At 40.6% G+C, this 18,935-nt stretch overlaps 1 protein-coding gene across 2 annotated transcripts in view; it reads right to left on the bottom strand.

The window, feature by feature from the left end:
• Positions 1-11,570: 11,570 nt before the first annotated feature.
• The window catches only part of SPHKAP (SPHK1 interactor, AKAP domain containing), a 141,854-nt gene continuing 134,489 nt past the window's right edge, over positions 11,571-18,935 (bottom strand). For both annotated transcript variants that reach the window (XM_008586870.1, XM_008586869.1), the window contains one exon: positions 11,571-12,786. In XM_008586870.1, coding sequence (XP_008585092.1) covers positions 12,643-12,786 — 144 coding nt within the window. In that variant the 3' untranslated portion in view covers positions 11,571-12,642. The remainder of the gene's footprint in view (positions 12,787-18,935) is intronic.

Genomic DNA, 18,935 nt, shown 5'->3' with positions numbered 1-18,935 from the left:
GTATTAGTTGGGGTTCTCCAGAGAAATCGAACTAATAGGATATATATATATATATCTATATATATATATATAGAGAGAGAGATGGATAAGTCAACAAAGATAGATACATACATAGATACATACATACATACATGCCTAGGAGGAGATTTATTATAAGGATTGGTCCACACAAATATGGAGGCCAAGTGGTCCCATGATAGATGGTCTGTGAGCTGAAGAACCAGGAAAGTGGTAGTGAAATTCAGTCCAAGACCTAAGGCCTGAGAACCAGGGGAGGGCATTGGGCAAGGAAGGCACAATGATGTAAGTCTCAAAGTCCAAAGGCCTGAGAACTGGGAGCTCTGATATCTGAGGGCAGGAGAAAGTGGATGTCCCAACTCAAGAGGAGAGGGAGAGAAGTTTCCCTTATTCCACCTTTTTGTGGAATTTTCCCTTGTTCCACCTATTCTAGCCCTCAATGAATTGGAAGATGCCACATTGGTGAGGGCTGGTCTTCTTATTTGGTCCATTGATTCAGATGCTAATCCAGAAACACCCTCAGAAGCACCCAGATGAAATGTTTTACCAACTATCTGGGTATCCTTCCATCTAGTCAAGTTGACACATAAACCAGCCATTGCACCATGCTTGAGCTGTTTTACTGGTACCCTACCCAAGAGGGTGGCTTCTTGGGTATCGAGACCCAGGAACAAGAGGGTTGGTGGGAGGCTCGAGGGGGAAGGAGAAGGTGGGGATTGTGTGCGTCATCAGCTGCAGGAAGGAGAGGTAAGCAGAGCTGAGGTTGTGTCTCCCCTTTCAGAGAAACTTTAAAGGAGTTTCCCCAAAGGGCCCTATACAACACTCACGCATGTTCCGAGAGAGCAGATGTTCAGGTTCCTATCCCAAGGATTTAGGTTCCTGTCCCAAGAAGGGCATTGTCAGTGGGGTTGTATTAAATAGTGAAGCAATCGTGGCTAACAGAGTTGCAGTTACACTTCCAGGTGAAGAAAGAAACCTTTGCCCTGCTTTTCTTTCCTCCTCCAGCACCCAACACTGAAGAAGCTGAAACCAGAAAAGGCAGGAGAGGAAGAACCAAGTAGCAGACACTGTCCCTCTCCCCACTTGGAGCTCCTTCAGCCAAAGCCTGGATGGCGCTTAGGAGAGGGGAACAAGAGCTTTAAGTTTCCTGCACAGCCAGGTCTGTAAATTGGACTAGTCTGGTTGGGGATTTTAGTAATGGAAGTGACCAGAAACTATGAGATCTGCCCTAGATTCATGACAGGATGGCAGAAAGAAATTTGACAGAACATGGTTGGCCTAGGAGTTGAAGAGAGAGAGAGAGAGAGAACATTGTATATATGTTTCATTCTCTTCAGATTGGACCAATCTTTAGGTCTCTAATCTGCCATGGGAAGACTGAACTCTCGTGGGCTGTGTCCAGCCATCATCCGCCCTGCGAGCTGGGATGGAGTCAGCTTCTCTTGCATCACATGGGTTATGTGGAGGGAGGTGGATTATAAGGTAAGGAGGAGGAGGAGGGACACTGCCGACTTGTCACCAATACTCTCCACTACATGGAGCCACCATATGTGGTAGTCATCTGCTTCCATCTTGGCCGGGACTCATGCAGCCCTGGGCAGTGTTGACCAATTTCCTCTGGGCTTCTTCAAGTCTAAGATCTCCTCCATTACTCACAGTCACTATCCATGCCCAGATTGGGATAGGACAGTTGTCACTTCCAGCATGTCACTGGGAACCAAAAGGTCAGTGTGCTCTGGTCATTTCACTGTCCCTGCCCCTCTCCCCATTGGCCTGCCTTAAGGGAAGATTCTTCCAGTTTCCAGACCTATAATGAATCAATCTTGGCATTTGTCGCTTTGAAGATAACCTGTTAATATTTTCTCTTTTCTTGCTGCTTCCTGGAGTCAAGCTCTGGAAACAGTTTAAAATTCATCTCCCAGTGTGTTTATGATTTTTTCATTCTTCCCGTGCCGAAAATTTGGCTGGTGCGCACTTCCTCTGTGATCCATTGAACAATTCTGCTCTTTAGTTTGCTGCTTATTTTTCCATTTTGAATAGATGAATAGCACAGCATTATTGGTTGAGAATGTTTCAAATAACATTTTGAAAAGTTAACTATAACGTTTAAAAAATACTTAAAAAACCATTATGAGAGAAGCCAAACATAATTTTTCTTTTGGTCTTTTAAGAAAAAACTTTTATTGCAATTTTGCAGTTTTGCAATATATAACCTGGTGTTCTTCCAGATTGAGGACATCTTTACATGTTGCAGTTAGATGTAGTATTTGCCTGAAGGCAGCTTATGTGACTGATCTAGAAGTATAATCTCCTTCCAGGAGGATGCTCTCAAATAGTTAACACAGCCTTATAAATAGTCATCAACTTCACTTTCCCAGACTTAATTGCTCTTATGTCAAGTAAATAAGACAGAGTTTTGTTCATTGTTCTCTCTCCTTTTCTTGGGAGAGTCATGGTAGCTGAGATGGAAGCTGAGAAAATACATGATTGAACTGGTAAAGGATGATTTGTGGTGTATGGCTCTGCTTCTTTTTCCAAACTTTGTTCTCCATCCTTCGACCACCCTTGCCTCTCGTGCCTCTGATTTAAGCCAGTTGAAAACCTTGCAGAAGAGTGCAGCCTCGAAGTTAATCTGCTAGGGAGGAATCCTGCTCTGCCTGCTCCTGGCAAGCTACTTACTCACTTAGTGCTCCAAGTTCTTCAGGAATGACATGGTAAAGATAAAACCTACTTCAGAAAGCTACTGTGGAGGGCTGGCCCGGTGGTGCACTGGATAGTGCGCCGCTTGGGAAGCGCGATGGCGCTCCCGCCCGAGGGTTCGGATCCCACATGCAGACCGGTTCCCGCAGTGAGCGAGGCGCGGGAGCAACCCCGAGGGTTGCAATCCCGTTGCCGGTCCCCGGTCCGGTACGGGGGCAACACTGAGGGTTGCGATCCGTTGCCCCGGTGGTGCACTGGATAGTGCGCCGCTTGGGAAGCGCGATGGCGCTCCCGCCCGAGGGTTCGGATCCCACATGCAGACCGGTTCCCGCAGTGAGCGAGGCGCGGGAGCAACCCCGAGGGTTGCAATCCCGTTGCCGGTCCCCGGTCCGGTACGGGGGCAACACTGAGGGTTGTGATCCGTTGCCGGACACGGAAAAAAGACAAAAAAAAAAAGAAAGCTACTGTGGAGATTTACTAAGTCAACACACGTAAAGCACTTACAATAGTGTCTGACACATAGAGTAAATGCTCAGATAAATGTTAGCTGCTGCTGTTATTGTCTTTGCTGCCTTGCTCAGGTCCCCTCATACCTCTGAATCTCAATTTCTTTACCTGCAAAATTAGGTTCATAATTTCTTCCTACATTCAAATGAACTACATGGGCATGGACAGGGAATATGCCATTCATAAAACGTTGGCTAATTAGCATTGGGGAGCTTCTTGCCAATGCTGTCCTGCATTTCAAGAATCATTAGAAGTTGACCATGCTCAGACTCTTGTCAGATGCTCATTGACAGCTGTCTCTATCTTCCAATTAAAGGGCTCATCCAAATCTCCAAGGTGAGTCAGGAAACTTAATTTTATTCCAGGAATAAATTCATTTGTTTTTCAACGTTACTTAGTCATCAGCCAGGGGAGTTCCAATGATGTCAGCTTTGCCCTTGACATTCTGAAAGACGAGACCCCATGACTCAGGTAACAGTGTGCTCATATGTCACCAACCTGTGTGCAAGGGCAAATAAACACAGCATCTGGGAATAGTAAGAGCTGGAGACAGTCCAGAAAATGTCATGAGTGAACTTATTGGGATCTTAGTTGAGGGTGGGAAAAATATATCTCCTAAGAGACATGGGGATGACGGGAAAATCTACTAAAAGAAAAGATGTGTTGGGTCCTGCACACTTCTGTTCTTTGACATAGAGCTTAGTCTTCCAGCCCGTTTTCACCACTGCCCACTGAGACATTTGTCAATGTTGCTATTGTGAGAAGCAAGCTCAGACCCTCTCAGTTGCTGCTGACTTTATCATCCGCCTCCTTACTTGGTATCAAAAATCACATGTTCAGATTGACTAATGAATAATTGGTCAGGGGTCATTTCAATTGATACTTTCTGACTTCTTCAAAATCTTCCAAAATTACCTTAAGATGCTCTTGGAACCACTGAGGTTAGGCATGATCTAAATTAGCATTTTCCATCACTCTTTAACTCTTACCCTGCCTTTTCTTTGTCTTTTTCCAGAACTTTTTACTGATGTTATATGCTCAACTAAATTTATTTTGTGTATTTTTTTTAATTGTTGTTGTTGTTGTTTTTATGGCTCATCATCTATACCCCTTACTGGGATGGAGATTCTAAAATGTCAAGGACCTTGTCTGTTCTCTGTTGCATTTTCCTGTGTCATCTAGAAGAGTACTTGGCATGCCTGATGTTGAATAAATGTCTGTGGAATGAGTGGCTGAACACTCACGCCTATCAGAACACAAGGCATTCTGCTGAGTTCTCTTTCTTGGCTCTCTTTTCTGTGAGTTGGATACCAGGCTTACCAAGTCCTGTGCTGTAGGGTCAAGAAATGCTTAGGCAAACATTAACAGGCTGATAAGGGCATAAATTATAGCTTCTTATTATTTTAGAGATATATATGGAAGTTCTGTTAGAACTGGTGCATGGTAAATTGAAAGCGATACATTTTATCTGTTTGGGGGGTAGGTGGTTAGAACTGTCACCTCTGTCTTCAGCAAACCGAGATAAAGAAAGAGAAAATCTACATGGTTTGATTGAGGGGCATCAACCTTAGGACCTCCTCCCCTGGCAGCTGAGGAGAAATAGAAGTCCTTGACGTTGAGTGGAAACCTGTTTAGGAGCCGTGAATGGAGCCAAGTGTTTTGATTTAAGCATGAAGTAGCCACTGCAGATATTTTATCTTGTCATGTATGAGCCATGCCATGTTGTATAAACTGTATTCTGTGCTTTCTGGTTTTGACTTTAAAAGTAGCCTTGTATTTCTTGAAGGGCTACATTTTTCCTTTCTCTTTCTTTCTTTATCTCCTTCTTTCTTTTTTTGATCAGAACATGTTCTGTACAAAAATGTCTTTAAATTAACATTGCTTCTGGTTAGAATCTGACTCTTTTCACACACTTTCCTCATTAATATATGAGTTCCGAGAGAGTGAGGTTTTCTTAAACAAACATGTTTCGAGGACCCACTAGGTGCCAGGATAGGTACTGGAGGGCGGTTCTAGAAGGTGATAGCAAATGAGGAAGACATGGGCTGTACTTTCTATAAACTAGAGCTGGGTAATGAAAAAGGCATGAACGACCTCTGGAAACAACACAGATAACCTGTGAATTTTGTGTATGTGCAGCTTTCCTCAGGTTTTCAAAAGAGCCTACAGCACAAAATGTTATAAAAGTTAGAGCTACATTTTTCTTTGTCTCGCTGAACTCTCCCAAACATTTCCTTACCTTTTAAAGCCAGAATTATTCAAAATTTGATTTCTGTGCATCTTGCCCCAGACATGCAGAAAGCGAACTGTGCTCAGTGTTTACTAGGAAGCCTCTTCTAATCTTTCCTTTCCTGAAACACCAAATCTCACACAATCGCTTTACTTCCCACATTGGTCTCCCCTTTTCTCTCCTCTCTGCCAAGCAGCAATTTGTAAAATGTTCAGTTGGAAGTGGTCTCATATATCATGTTATCCATGTACTTTATTTGTTATATTAAAAACCAAATCAAAATAAAACTAAGTTTCAGAAACATTCAGTAATATGCTAGAGGGCCCACTCAGTGGGGACTGTAAGTTACTCCTGTTTGTACTCTATCCCTGAACTCAAAGTTTAAAATAAGATCTTGCTGTCAAAAAATAAAGGAAAGAGGAAATAACCAATCTAATTCTGTGAAGCTTTTTTTGAAATTTCTATGAGTTTTATAAAAGGTTAACATGTGGTCTACTGCCTTTATTACTAAAAATATTGCTAGGCTTAAAATAATTGACTGTTGCTTGAAACAGTAGGCAATAATAGAATGAAAATGGGTAATCTATGCGGAAAAGAGGTTTATTTGGCTCATGATTCTGGGACAGCTGCATCTGGTGTGTGTCTCACGCTGCTTTTACTCATGGTGGAAAGTGGCAGGCCTCTGGAGGGTGCAAGATCACATGGTGAGAAGCAGCAAGATGGGAGGGAGGTGCCAGGGTCTTTTAAACCACCAGCTCTTTTGGAAACTAAGAGAGTGAGAATTCATTCACTACCACTCCCCCAGGGCATTAATCTATTCATGAGGGATCCATTCCCATGACCCAAACCTCTCCCAACATTGCCAAGTTGGGGATCAGATTTTGACATGAGCTTTGGGGGGAGACAACATATCCAAACTCTATCAAGTACCCTTCCTAAATGTCACAGCACATGGGCACAGAGAAGAATCTGGGGCACTCACAACTGGAGCATCACCTGGTTTCATCCATCTTCCCTCCATCTCAACAAATACCAATTCATTCTGCTTTCCTCTGTAAAAATTAAAACTTTTGCTCCTACTTTATCTGTTCTGCATACTGTTGTTTGTAATATGAGAAGAGAGAGATATGTTGTGTGTGTATAAAGATTTGGGCCAGGTGTTCAATACAACTAGCCATAAAACAATCTTTGCACCTTGGTTTTGTGTGCTCAGAGTGGTAGAATCTAGAGCTGAACAATTCTGGCACATTCTTGGCTGGAAACAGAGTGAAGAATAAAGTCATAAATGGGATAGAGGTCAATGAACAGGCTGATAAGTGTTTAATAAAAGATCATCTCCAAAGAATGGAAGGGCTTCCCTTCTTTTTGCACAAGAGAAGGAGCTATGAAAACTGAAAAAAGGAATTTGAGGCAGAGTAAAAAACTTCAAGGAGGGGCATTTTTACGGAGACTTCAGGAAAGATTTAGATGGCCAAGGGGTCTTTGCAACAAGAAAAGTGGATTAATATTTCTTTTGGTTGTGTACAATTATTTAAGCACTTTTTCTGCATCAATTTTTTTAAAAAATTTCATTTATTATTAGCATATTTATTCTTACAAATCGTGATGTTTCTTTATGCCTTTGCCCAACCAGGGGGCTCAAATGATTCCCACCCCCTCACCCCCGTTCATTTTGTGCAAATCTATCTGCACTCGAATGGCTTAAAAGTCCTACTGATAATGCACTGAATATCACTTACATTCATCCCTGAACCTCTAAAATGTTCTCAGTTTTGTGGAATCTAAAATATTTTAGGTTGAAAGTTTGTAGAAAGTTTTACTTGCCCGAATCCAAAAGTAATTCATAAGAAATCCTGAGCAGCTTTATATACCAGGTAGCAGTCTCTGCTCAACTAAGAAGAACATCAAAATAAAACTGTTTTTAGAATTAATGGTTGAACATTATTAGATGTAACCAAAATCTCAGTTTCCCTAGGGCTATTAGCTTTTCTAGCTCAATCTGATATCTACTATGGAAAAGACATTGTGCTAGGAACTATGCAGAATCCACAGATAAATAAAATGTGGTTCCATCTTCAATGAACTTACAATCAGCAATGGAAACACATGAATTCAACTTATCATGCTAGAAGGAAGATGGTGATACATGCTTATGCAGGAAAGGATTAATGCAGGAGGCCTGGGTTGCTCAAACCCTGCACACTCCCAAAAGAGGCCTATTTTCAGGACTGTTCTTTCCTGGCTCCTAGGAGTTAAGTGCTGAGACCTTGAATGTTCTGTCCATTGAGAATGTTTTTGTATGTCTGAGACCTTGGGTCTTGCATACCAGTTCAACCAGATAATTTATGCTAATAATATGATTTATTGTAAACCCCTATTTTTAACCTTGAGTGGGGGAAGGAGTATGACTAGCTGAGATCAGTCACGTGTGTTCAGCATGACTTCGTGACTGACCCTCAATAAAAAACCTGGACATCAAGGCTTGGATGAGCTTCCCTGGTTGGCAACACCTGCCATGTGTTGTCACATATTGTTGCTGGAGAATGAAGTGCATCCTGTGCAACTCCACTGGGAGGGGACACCTGGAAGCTTGCACTGATTTCTCCCAGACTTTGCCCTATGTGCCTTTTCCCTTTGCTGATCTTAATTCAGCCCTTTGCTGCAATAAATCATAACTGTGAATAGACAGCTTCTGAGTCCTGTGAATCCTTCTAGAACATCACTGAGCCTGAGGTTTGTCTTGGGGACCTCTGATGCACAGTGCTATAAGGGGAGAACAAATCATAGAGCTGTGGGGATCCCTTTAGCCATGAAAAAAGTAATTTTTCATGGCATCATCCCAAGCATAAGATATAACTCAGTGGGTCACATGTATTCACAAATGTTATTTCTCTTAACATGCACAGCTGATTTTGCAATTCCTTTGACTTAAGGACTTGTGCTTAAAGAATACATTTTTGACTCTGTGGTATGGAGAGAAGCCTCTTAAATGTGGCTTCAGTTTCTATTTGCAGCATCATGTCCAGCACCCCCATCAGTTCACACCTGTGTTGCTGTTACACCATATGCCCGGCTGTGTCTCAGACTGCGTGTCCAGTTATGGCTCATAATCTTTTTGCTCTGAATGTCTTCTCTTCAGCTCTTAAGAGTTCCTACCCTCCATTTGTTTAAATGACTCCTACATACCCCAAACCTGATCTTAAATGCTTTTTCTCTGAAGTGGCCCCGTACGTTACCAGGAAACAATAAACACTGCATTCTCAAAGCTCTTTCCTATGCCAGTCCATGTAGAGATTCACTATAGCAATCATTATATAGTTTTGTGAGGTTGGTTTCTGTATTAGTCTGTTTATGTTGCTTATAACAAAATACTTGGAACTGGGTAATTTATAAAGAAAATGAAATTTATTGCTTATGGTTTCTGAGGCTGGGAAGTCCAAAGTCCATCTGGTGGTGGCAACAGTGACCCAGGGGTCTCACATTGCAAGATGGTGGAAACAGAGAGAGCAGAGAGAAAGAGAGACAGACTCTCCTCTTATTTTAAAGCCCTCAGAACCACGCCCCTGATCACCATTTTTAGTCCATTCACTACTGCATGGTCCTACAACCTAATCACCTCTTCAAGGCTCCACTTTTCAATTACCATAATGGGATTTCCCACCATCTTAACAGTCACAGTGGTGGCTAAGTTTCTAACACATAAAACTTGGGGAACACAATTCAAGCTTCAGGGAGTTTTGGGGGGACATAATTCAATCCACTACAGTTTCCATGTGTCTACGTCCCCTGTAGTCTGTGAACTCTTACGTGTCAGGCTGAGCGTGATTGGGATCTTCATTCCACCCATCTAGCATAGTGCCCAACACCCAGTTGTTACTAAAAGAGTGCTTATTAAATGAAAGGACATACACCTATACTATGAAAAAAAGAGAGGCTCCAGGGAGATGCCAAGGATGATGGTTTCATCAAGACCCTTTGTTGACTCTTTGGTACTGACAATGTGAACTTTACCCAAGCCCTGTGATGCTGGTAAACAGCCATGGTTAGAGAAATACTCCCAACCTTTTGTGTTCCAGAAATGCCTTACCACAAGGAACCATCCTTCCCCATATGACTTTCCTATATCACAGGTGCCCCCCTTGTTTACCTCTGACAAGACCAGACATGGATCCTCCAAATTCCTATTTTTTGCCTCATATATGATTAGCCAAATTGTACCCACTGATGAACTGGAACAAAATGCTTGTTAACCGGAATTTAATTAAGCTTCTCTCCTTTCCTTGGGGCCCTAAACTTTAACCTGTTCTCTGTGCGATCCAGCTTATAGCCCCTCCTTAAAAGGCCCCCCCTGAGAATAGGCTGAGCTCAGTACAAAGCACTCTCTGATCTACCATCTGGGCATTCCACCTCACTGCTTCATCCTGCCCATCCCATTTCTCCATGCCTGTTTCTTTCTAGCCTCATTTACTTCTCTGTATAAAAGAAAACCCTTTTTTGCTAATCCTTGAGACACTTGCAGATCTCATGGTTGGAACGTTCTTACTCTTGCAATAGTCCCCATCATCCATTGAAATAGTTATTTTTCTCCCTTTTGCAATAATCCTTTCAAATAAAGGCTCTCCTTACCAATGTCCAGAGTACGTTTTTATTTGAAAGTACACTCTGGGTCACTGGAGAATTCTTCATTATATAAGCATGTTCTTGCATCTTTATTAGTGAATAAAATAAAGTGTCCATGATTCTCAATGCCTTATTTTCATAAGTTCTAATAATTTATTTCCTGAATTCAAAGAGCATTGATACATTTACTATAACCCTAATGAGTTTGCTTCTAGTTTACTTGAGTCTAGGTTGGTTTATCCCTAGACCTGTAGACTGTTTGTCTTGTGTCCCTTTCTTCTATTTCCTAGACTTAATGGAAAGGCCACACTCTATGGGCCTTGGGTAGAGAAATGCCTGTTATTCAGGCTTCTACAGGCCAGAGGATCCTCTTTCTTTACTAGCACCTCATACAGCCTCAGACCCTGCCCCTTCAGTACATTGTTTACATGAGTGGGTCTCAGCCACTGGTGATTTTGTCTCCTAGGGGACATTTGGTTATGTTGGGAGACATTTCTGGTTGTCACAACTGGGAGGAGGCAGTTACTGTCATCTAGTGAGCAGAAGCCAGGCATGCTGCTAAACAGCCTGTGATACACAAGACAGCCCCCAGCAACAAAGAATTATCTGTTTCCAAATGTCAATATGCAGTGCCAAGGTTGAGAGACATTGATTTACATCAGTATTACTGATTTTAACAAATTAGTCGAAGAACATTTACTTATTCAAAAATTGAAAGCAGGACAGCAAAACTTGTCTAAGAGATATATCTACTTTCATCTAATCATACCTTGTATTTTCTTCTTAGGAGTTGCTTAAAGCTCTTGAAGAAAGAATGATCAACAATTTGGCCACAGAAATTTATTGATTAGTTTGCAACATTAGATGCAACATATATAAAGTCATCACATGATTATAATCCAGTATTTGTGCTTTGTAGGATAAGTAAACATTTATTTGAGCAGAACAAAAGTCTACACACAATATTCTGGGACTGCTTAAAATTAAATGTATCCTTTTCCACTTAGTAGCACGAAGAAGCACATTTCAATTTGAGATGATGGATATATTTTAAAATTTGACGTTTGTTTAATGTGTCAAATTAAGCATATAACCTAAATTTGGACTATTTGTATAATTAATGGCTAATGAGCACTGGGAAAGGGTGGGTGGAGGGGAAGGAAGTATGGCTTATAAAAAAGCTTTCTTGGCATTTCAAGATGTGGATGACAAAGTAAGACCAAATTGATGGTGTTGGGTCTTGTTCACATGAAAAATTACCTTGCGATCTTTAAAAAGAGAGTAGTATGGTGTTTCAAAAAATCCTTAGTAAACACCTCTTTGATCAAGAAAATGAAAGTGAGTGTAGCTCATTTAGTTCAAAGGAAAAGACTTATTTAGGGAGACATTGGATACCTTTATTTTCAAAAGAATAAGTCTTTGTTATTAAAATACTTATAATGTGATAAAGTCTTCCCCACCCCAGCCCCCCAAATTCAATGCCAATATCTTTGAGTCTATGATCCTAACTGGTCATGTAAAACACAAGACTATTACCCTGTTTCCCTCATTATAAATGTCATAGGAGTAGCATGTCTGCCTATGGGTACCAACACGTTCATGATGAAACGAGCCACTGAGCTCAGTGTCAGTATATGACTTAAGACAACAATCTCTTCATGTTTTATGAACCTCTAAGCTAACTCAGTATATTATTTAAGATAACAATCTTTTCATAATTTACAATAAAATAAATGAAAGTTTTTATTTCATGTAATTCAATACACAAGCAGATTTTATCTCAAAAGACTCTTTTTTTTTTTCTTTTTAGTAAGAAAGCTTTCCCTTAGGATAAGAATTCTGTAATCATGTTACTCAAGTAATATAGTGACGGAAAGAAGACAGTTTTCAATCTTCCTCTCTCTCAGCTGAATGTCGAAAGTTTTCTGGTTAGCTAGCAGCTCACATATTGTTGGGGAGAAGTGGGATATTTATCACTGGGCTGCAGTGAAAAAATGAAATCACCTCAGTTGAGGACACTGGTATACTTGTTCACTTCTGTTAATATCCACTGATACTGGTCTGAAAGTGGAAATCTTTTATATAAAGACCTGGAAATCTCTCACTCATATCTTATATATTTCCCTGGGCTGGCAGCCCTTAATCTGCTAAGAAAAGTAAAATAAAGGTTACAGCATAGTTTATAAAATTATTTTGATGAATGAGTTTGTTTGCAGTGGATTCACATAATTAGAGACATTACATATCATTTCACATTATTAAAAATATGTGAGTGCAGCTTTCTTGCAGTTTGGGCCTAGTTCTAACTAGGACCTCATTAAAGTTTCTCTTTAACCAGGTATTCTAATACAAGCTTTTTTGAACCTACCCACAGATTGTATTAATTTGTAGAGACCTGTATTTGGCTTTTCCTCAGATTTATTCCATGTGCAGTGGACTTCAGCAGCAGATTTTTTATAGCTCTGCTAATGTGATGCAATGTTTTGAGAAAGTTTAGAGCATTTATAGTAAACCACTGTAATCTAAGCCAGAATAAAGGAAAGGAATCTCTATGGGGTGAAGCTGCCTTATCCCAGTTCTAAGAGCCAGTCAAAGAGACTCAGGGTCCCATCCTTCCGTTCCTCATGCATTTTGCAGTATTGGACAACTGCATGAAAGATATCGCCCACTTTCCAGGACTTCTGATGAACCAGCCGCACGACATCTAGAAACTAAAATAAAACAGAGTTAAGATTCACGTATCACAGAGGGTCCTCAAAGTCATCTCATTCACTCTTCCAAAGTCAAGGCTATGTATGAAGATCACTCATGTCAGGAGACTGTTTTCCAGGACAGCCTATTTCCTTTTGGACATTTCAGATTATTAGAGACTTCCTTCAACTGAACTGAGATTTCCTTTACACCAGTTGTCATTCACTAATTGCATGGGACTAGATGGAATGACGTCAATTCTTCTTTCAAGAGTCAGTGTTTTGGTTGCTCAGTGTTTCCTCAGGTCTGCTTTCCTCTGTGTTAGACCCTCTGTAATGGGACTGTATAACATGGTTCCCAGTCCCTTCTATCTCTGTCACAAACTATTTCTCAATCAAATAAATCAGGTGCTAAACTTTTAGGTAGGGCCACCTATTCGTTTCCTATTCCATCATCTTGAGTGGCATCCCCTCCCCCTCCATGGTAAGATCAAGCTAGAAAGGCTGGCTTTCCATAGCAACAGGAACAGGAAAGATTGAAGAAACACCCTCATTTTGTCACCTGGTTATTGTTGCCAGCTTGGTCGTAACATAGAAAGTTGTGGACTGCAAGTGATTTGCAGGCTTGGAGGGGAGGGAGGAAGAGGAAATCATGATAGATCCTTCTCTTCATGGAAGTGTATGGTGAAGTCCAGTGTGAAGGTCTCTGCAACTCCTTAGTCAGATGTGTTTTAAGGAAAGTAACAGTTAATAAGAACCAGAAACTGCAGGAAGTATTTAAACACATGTAACCTCATCCAATTCTGTCACAACCCTGTGAAGTGAGCATTTACATATGAAAACATTGTGGGCTGGAGAGATGAAACACTGGGAGTAGGAGTCCAGTGCTCTCTCTACCCAGAGCCCTTCTGCATTTTGATGCCAGGAGAACATAGAACTGATATTTATTTGGAGCACTGGGAGAAAGAATAGGCTGGGAATCTGGTATCATTTTACAAGGAAGAAAGCAATATTTGTTAAAAGGTTGATGATTGTGGTTCAGTTACTATTTCTCAGTGTTTCCTTCTAGGATTATTTTCTTACTCTGTTCTTTCTGCATTTGCTCAGACTTTAGAGATGTCAGAAACTGGAATGCTTATTTCTTTCCAGTTTGAATTTGCTAATTCATTTCAATTACTGAGAAATTGTCTCATAGAGATCCTCTATTAACTCGCTGTATGTTTCTTCTCCCAGCTCTGATGGCACTGACCCTGCACAGTTACAGAAATCAGTACTTCATTTTTGTGCTCACCTGCCTTATATTGGCTTAATCAAAATAAAGCGATTTTCTAGGCTGGAAAATGAAATACTTAACTCTTACTACCTGGAAACATACATGTTGTCTTAAAGAGTTTTAGGATGTAGTGAAAAAGACGACAGATGGGAGGTGGATGGCAACCAGATTAAACATAATACTCTCCCAGGGGAAGGACAACACCTCAGCCATCTTTTCATATTTTGTGCTTGCACTTAGTAGGTGTTCAATGAATATTTGCTGAATGACAAAACGGATAGAAGAGCAAATGAGAGTCAAGTGCATTCAAAGTTCTCTAGGACACTATTTGGACTATGGATGGGCATCTAGTATCATTGAGTGATACTCCACCAAATATTCATTCTTGAGTTTTAGGTAGTAATGTATTTGCCCATATATTCTTTAAAAATAAGCATGTGGATCTTGGGGTTGCTTGCTCAGTAATTTTCTACCGATAGCACGCTGCACAAAAATGGTTGGAGGTTATGGACTTGGGATAAGGCCGAACAGTTCTGGAGTAGAATAGTGCTAGTTAGCAAGGAGCAAAGTAAAAGCTGGTCATGGGGCTTATCACATCTCTTATCACATGGCTAAAAGTGGGCATGTTCATCATGGGCGTGAGATACCTGGAACCTCTTCACCGCTTGCTACAACAGCAATGTGGGGTTCAGCTTACTCCACTCCATCAGTCTTAGCATTAGAATTTCAGAGAAACCCTCAGTTGCCTGGGACCACTCCACAACCTGCCTACTTTCTGTCTGTCTGATTCCTGACTTTTTAAAAACAGAGTGCACACTCTTTAGGGCTTTGCTTGTAATGCAAATACCCTAAGGAAGGGGAACATTCCAGGCAGCTATTAGTAATTTATGGAGATACATAAAAATATTTTTTGTGGGCTGTACCTCATATTTCTGTGTATATGAAAGATCTAAGTCATGTTTTTGATTGAACAAAAGGGGCGAAAATGTGAGGCTTCAGAAAAACACCCTGAATGGACAAAAGGGGAGAAAGACTGGAATGTCTTAGCATGATTCATCAAAGCAGCTTTTTCCAGCTCTTACGGGAAGTCTAGACGGTAGATATTCCTGGTGCAGAAGGCTTGAACATCAATTTTCTGAGTTCTCCCTGAGAGGGACTCATGGTCTTTAATTTTTCTCTTGAGATTTCCCTAAAGGGTCACCAGTGGCCTCAGGCCAGAGCTCTCCGTTGAGGATGGCTCCTCTCCGTTAACATGTGTGTCTTCAAAAGATGCAGTCAATGTAAACATAAAATTAGCCTTAGCTCCTTTCTATTTTCTTTCTGTAAACTCTGGCTCACTGGGCCACGACTTTATCCTCAGCTTTTATCTCTGAGTCACTGCCTGTGGGAGGAAGAATCAAATCTCTGGAGCAGATGCCAATGTTTGCTAAATCCTTCCCTGAAGGCTTACTTCTCCTGGACCTTTCTGGAAGCTCAACATCAGCTTCCTTTCATCTATTTTGGGCCTGTGAAGGAGGGTCTCTCACTGTGGCCATGACCATAGGATGTCAAAATCCCCACCAGCTAGCCCACAATGACAGTAGTTTGTGGGACGGTTACAAGCTAGAATCTTATCTCATGATTTCTAAGTCCAGGCTGATATCCCAATAAAGTGGCATTTAAACATGATCTGGCCTCACTAAATATAGCATGGACTCAGGCTGTGATAACTTAATTTCCAACATCAAGACCTTGAAACATCTGTGCTGCTGATGAGCAGGAAGGTCTCATGCTTTCCTTTGTCCTTCATATAGAAAAATTAGATAAAAACGAAATACCACTGTGAAGAAGCCACAAAAGGACATTTCCAGATCACTATTATAGGCTTTTAAAACCATATTACATTTAGCAGCTGGACCAGCACTTTCATGTGCCTGTGAATGCTGTCACCTTGGCATTTTCATAATCAGCTTTAGTATGTCAGGGATCTGGGTTTTTCTTTCCACTGCACTGAAAAATAAAAATCAAAATTTTCATTTCCTTCCATTTCACAATCAGTAATAATTAGGTCTCCTTCTGATAGATCATAGTTGGCATTTCTTTGAGCAAATGTTTTGTCTTAGGAAACTAGAAAAATTTATATTCTGTGACAGTATATTATTCGTAGACTCATTTATTTGTAGACAGTATATTATTCATAGACTCATTCGTGACTCACATAACAGATGAGTTTTATATTCTCAAATGCAACTAATAAATTAGATGAATTGTTAACGAAATTGTATGGTGAAATCTGTGACAATTATTGCTATCTATGCGGTTGTTTGGAAACATTCAGTTTAGATTTCTGAAAGCAGAGACCTTCTTTAGCTCCAACGCAGAGAGTTGGTCCGCATGTTGCTCCTGCAATTATGGCCCATAGAGCCATGATTCTTAGTGCTGAGCACACTCAGAAATCCCGAGGAGATTCTGATTTAATTGGTCAGAGCTTAGGGTTTTGTAAAAGCTCCCCAGGTGATTCTAACCAAAATTTGAGAATTCTGCCTAAGGGATTCAGTTCAAGACAATTTCTTATGTTTATACATGAAGAACCTTAGGATCTCATTCCTTCTAATTTCCCCTTCCTTTTGATGTGTTTCTTTGAAACTGATGCTTTAACAGTAGGTTTTCTTTTGTAAAGTTAGGAGTCAGTACTGTCAACATTTTCTGTCTCATTCTCCATGCTCCACTTTGCTTGTGGAATGGGATAGGAAATCAGAAGGGAGCCCACTTCTCTTCTGACCCCACTTTCTCAGGAAGGGAAGCATATTTCCCTTTCCTCTCTTTGAGCATTTCTTTCTATGCACTGCTTCCAAGAACAGGAAGTAACTCTCAGTCCAGGCTTAACGATGAGAAAAGCAGTGATTTACTACGAGAGGCCAGGCATTGTCCTTCCCCAGCTCACAGAAACTCATGGAACTTAAACAGAAGAGAAAGAGCCAGAGAACAATATATTTTGGATCTGAAAATCAGGACAATTAGCTACTTGTGCGTCTGTCTATTTTTCTTTTTCTTTTTGTTTTAACCCATTGCTTTCATATTTTTTTCTTCTTTTTCCTTCTTTCTTTCTTTTTTTTTTTTTTTGCCTTGAATTAATTACATAATTTTGATGTCAAGGTTTATAAATCGTTTTAGATTATTGGGTGTTAGTATTATCAGCAACTTTTCCTCTGAAATTTAGCATGCTTTAAGGCCAACTCAAATTCTGCCACTCCTTTAGGATATGTCTTCCGAAAGGGGGTCTCGAACTTTAGTGTTTGTCAGAATCACTCCACTTGAGGGAAGTTGTTAAAAAAATGCATATTTCTGGGTCCTACTCCCAGAAAGTGATCGGGTTCCAGAAGGGACCAGAAGTCTGAATTGTGAATGTGTCCCAGATGTTTCTGTTTTATAGCCATTTGGCTCATAGGCATGGTTTGAGAAATATCGTTTTCTGTGTTTCCCATCATATATCAAGGTTGCCTCTTTCAGTTTATATTTTTCTTACCTTGAGTCCATCTTAAGCTGGAATGTAAATTCCAGTAGGGTAAGAAATTTTGTATCTTTTGTTCACTGTATCTCCAGAGCCCAGACAGTGCCTGGCATGTTGTAGATGCTCAATAAATGTTTGATGATTGTTCTCAATGTACGACTTTCAAACGCACTTAGCATTTTAATGATTAGACAAAGCACAAATGAAAGGGAAAGCTAGAAAATAAAAGTACCATTTGTCACAAGAAGAGTGACAGAACGAACACTGGGCACTCAGAATATTGGGAGTTTGCCTTTTTAATTGAACTAAGACTGAAAGTAGTTCTAAGCTGTCTTTAAGGGCCTTCCAACTCCAAAGTTAAGTTCACAGGCAGTAGTGGCAGAGATGAGCTGCCTCAGTGTTAATTCATGATATCTTTCTCCTGGGTAGCACATGCCACTATTTCACAAGGCAGAAAAGCTAGTAAGTTGGAAACACCATTGCAAGTTGAATACATTAATTTGCCCCCAAAAAGTTTAGGATTCACACAAATAGGGACTCAAGGTATTCATCTGTGAATGGCATTCAATACCCAAAAGACAATAGAAAGATTACATTTTCTAAACTTAACAGAGATGTTTCTTTAACCTTCCCTAAGCTGACAGGAGCTGATGAGACACCACTGCTCTCTTATGACTCAGCCTTCATGAGAAGGCATTCTTTTCCACACCACTTGAAAAAGGCCATTTAACTACTGGGCTAATTAAGAAAAACAACCAAAGTGAGGTCCCCCAAAGCACTATTGATAAAAGAAAGGATGTCAAAATTTTGCTTAAGGTTTTTCTTTATTTAACCAATTTAGTCACAGACAATGCACGGTGACCATTTACGGAAAAGCCACTACGTGCAGAGAGCCTTCACTAACTCTGGAAAAAAAAATTGGAAGATTTAGTCCCTAAAATTACACTACATAGAAATAAAGACCTTGAGCTGATGCTAGGTGAATGAGTGAAATACCATCTAATGTCTTTCTTGATAACACTAGTGGAATGTTTATTTTCTCAGAAAAATGGTTATGTGTAAAGACAGGCATTCTCTTTGAGAATTAAAAATCAGGCCAGAATAAAAAATATCAAGTCAGGGCATGATTTACATAATCAAGGCATTCATGACACACCCCTCATCCTTGTACCTACTGTGGATTTATGAGACATATATTCACATAAAATTATTGTTTCTTCAAAAATTGTATATACATCTATTTCATTAAAATGCCATCTGAAGGGGCTGGCCCGGTGGTGCACTGGATAGTGCGCCGCTTGGGAAGGGCAGTGGCGCTCCCGCCCGAGGGTTCGGATCCCACGTACAGACCGGTTCCCGCTCACTGGCTGAGCGAGGCGCGGGAGCAACACCGAGGGCTGCAATCCC

The sequence above is a fragment of the Galeopterus variegatus genome, unplaced genomic scaffold (assembly GCF_000696425.1).
Source record: "Galeopterus variegatus unplaced genomic scaffold, G_variegatus-3.0.2 Scaffold4161, whole genome shotgun sequence".
NCBI classification, from domain to species: Eukaryota; Metazoa; Chordata; class Mammalia; order Dermoptera; family Cynocephalidae; genus Galeopterus; species Galeopterus variegatus.
Note: the sequence above shows the minus strand (reverse complement) of the source record. Positions and strands in the feature narration are given on the sequence as shown.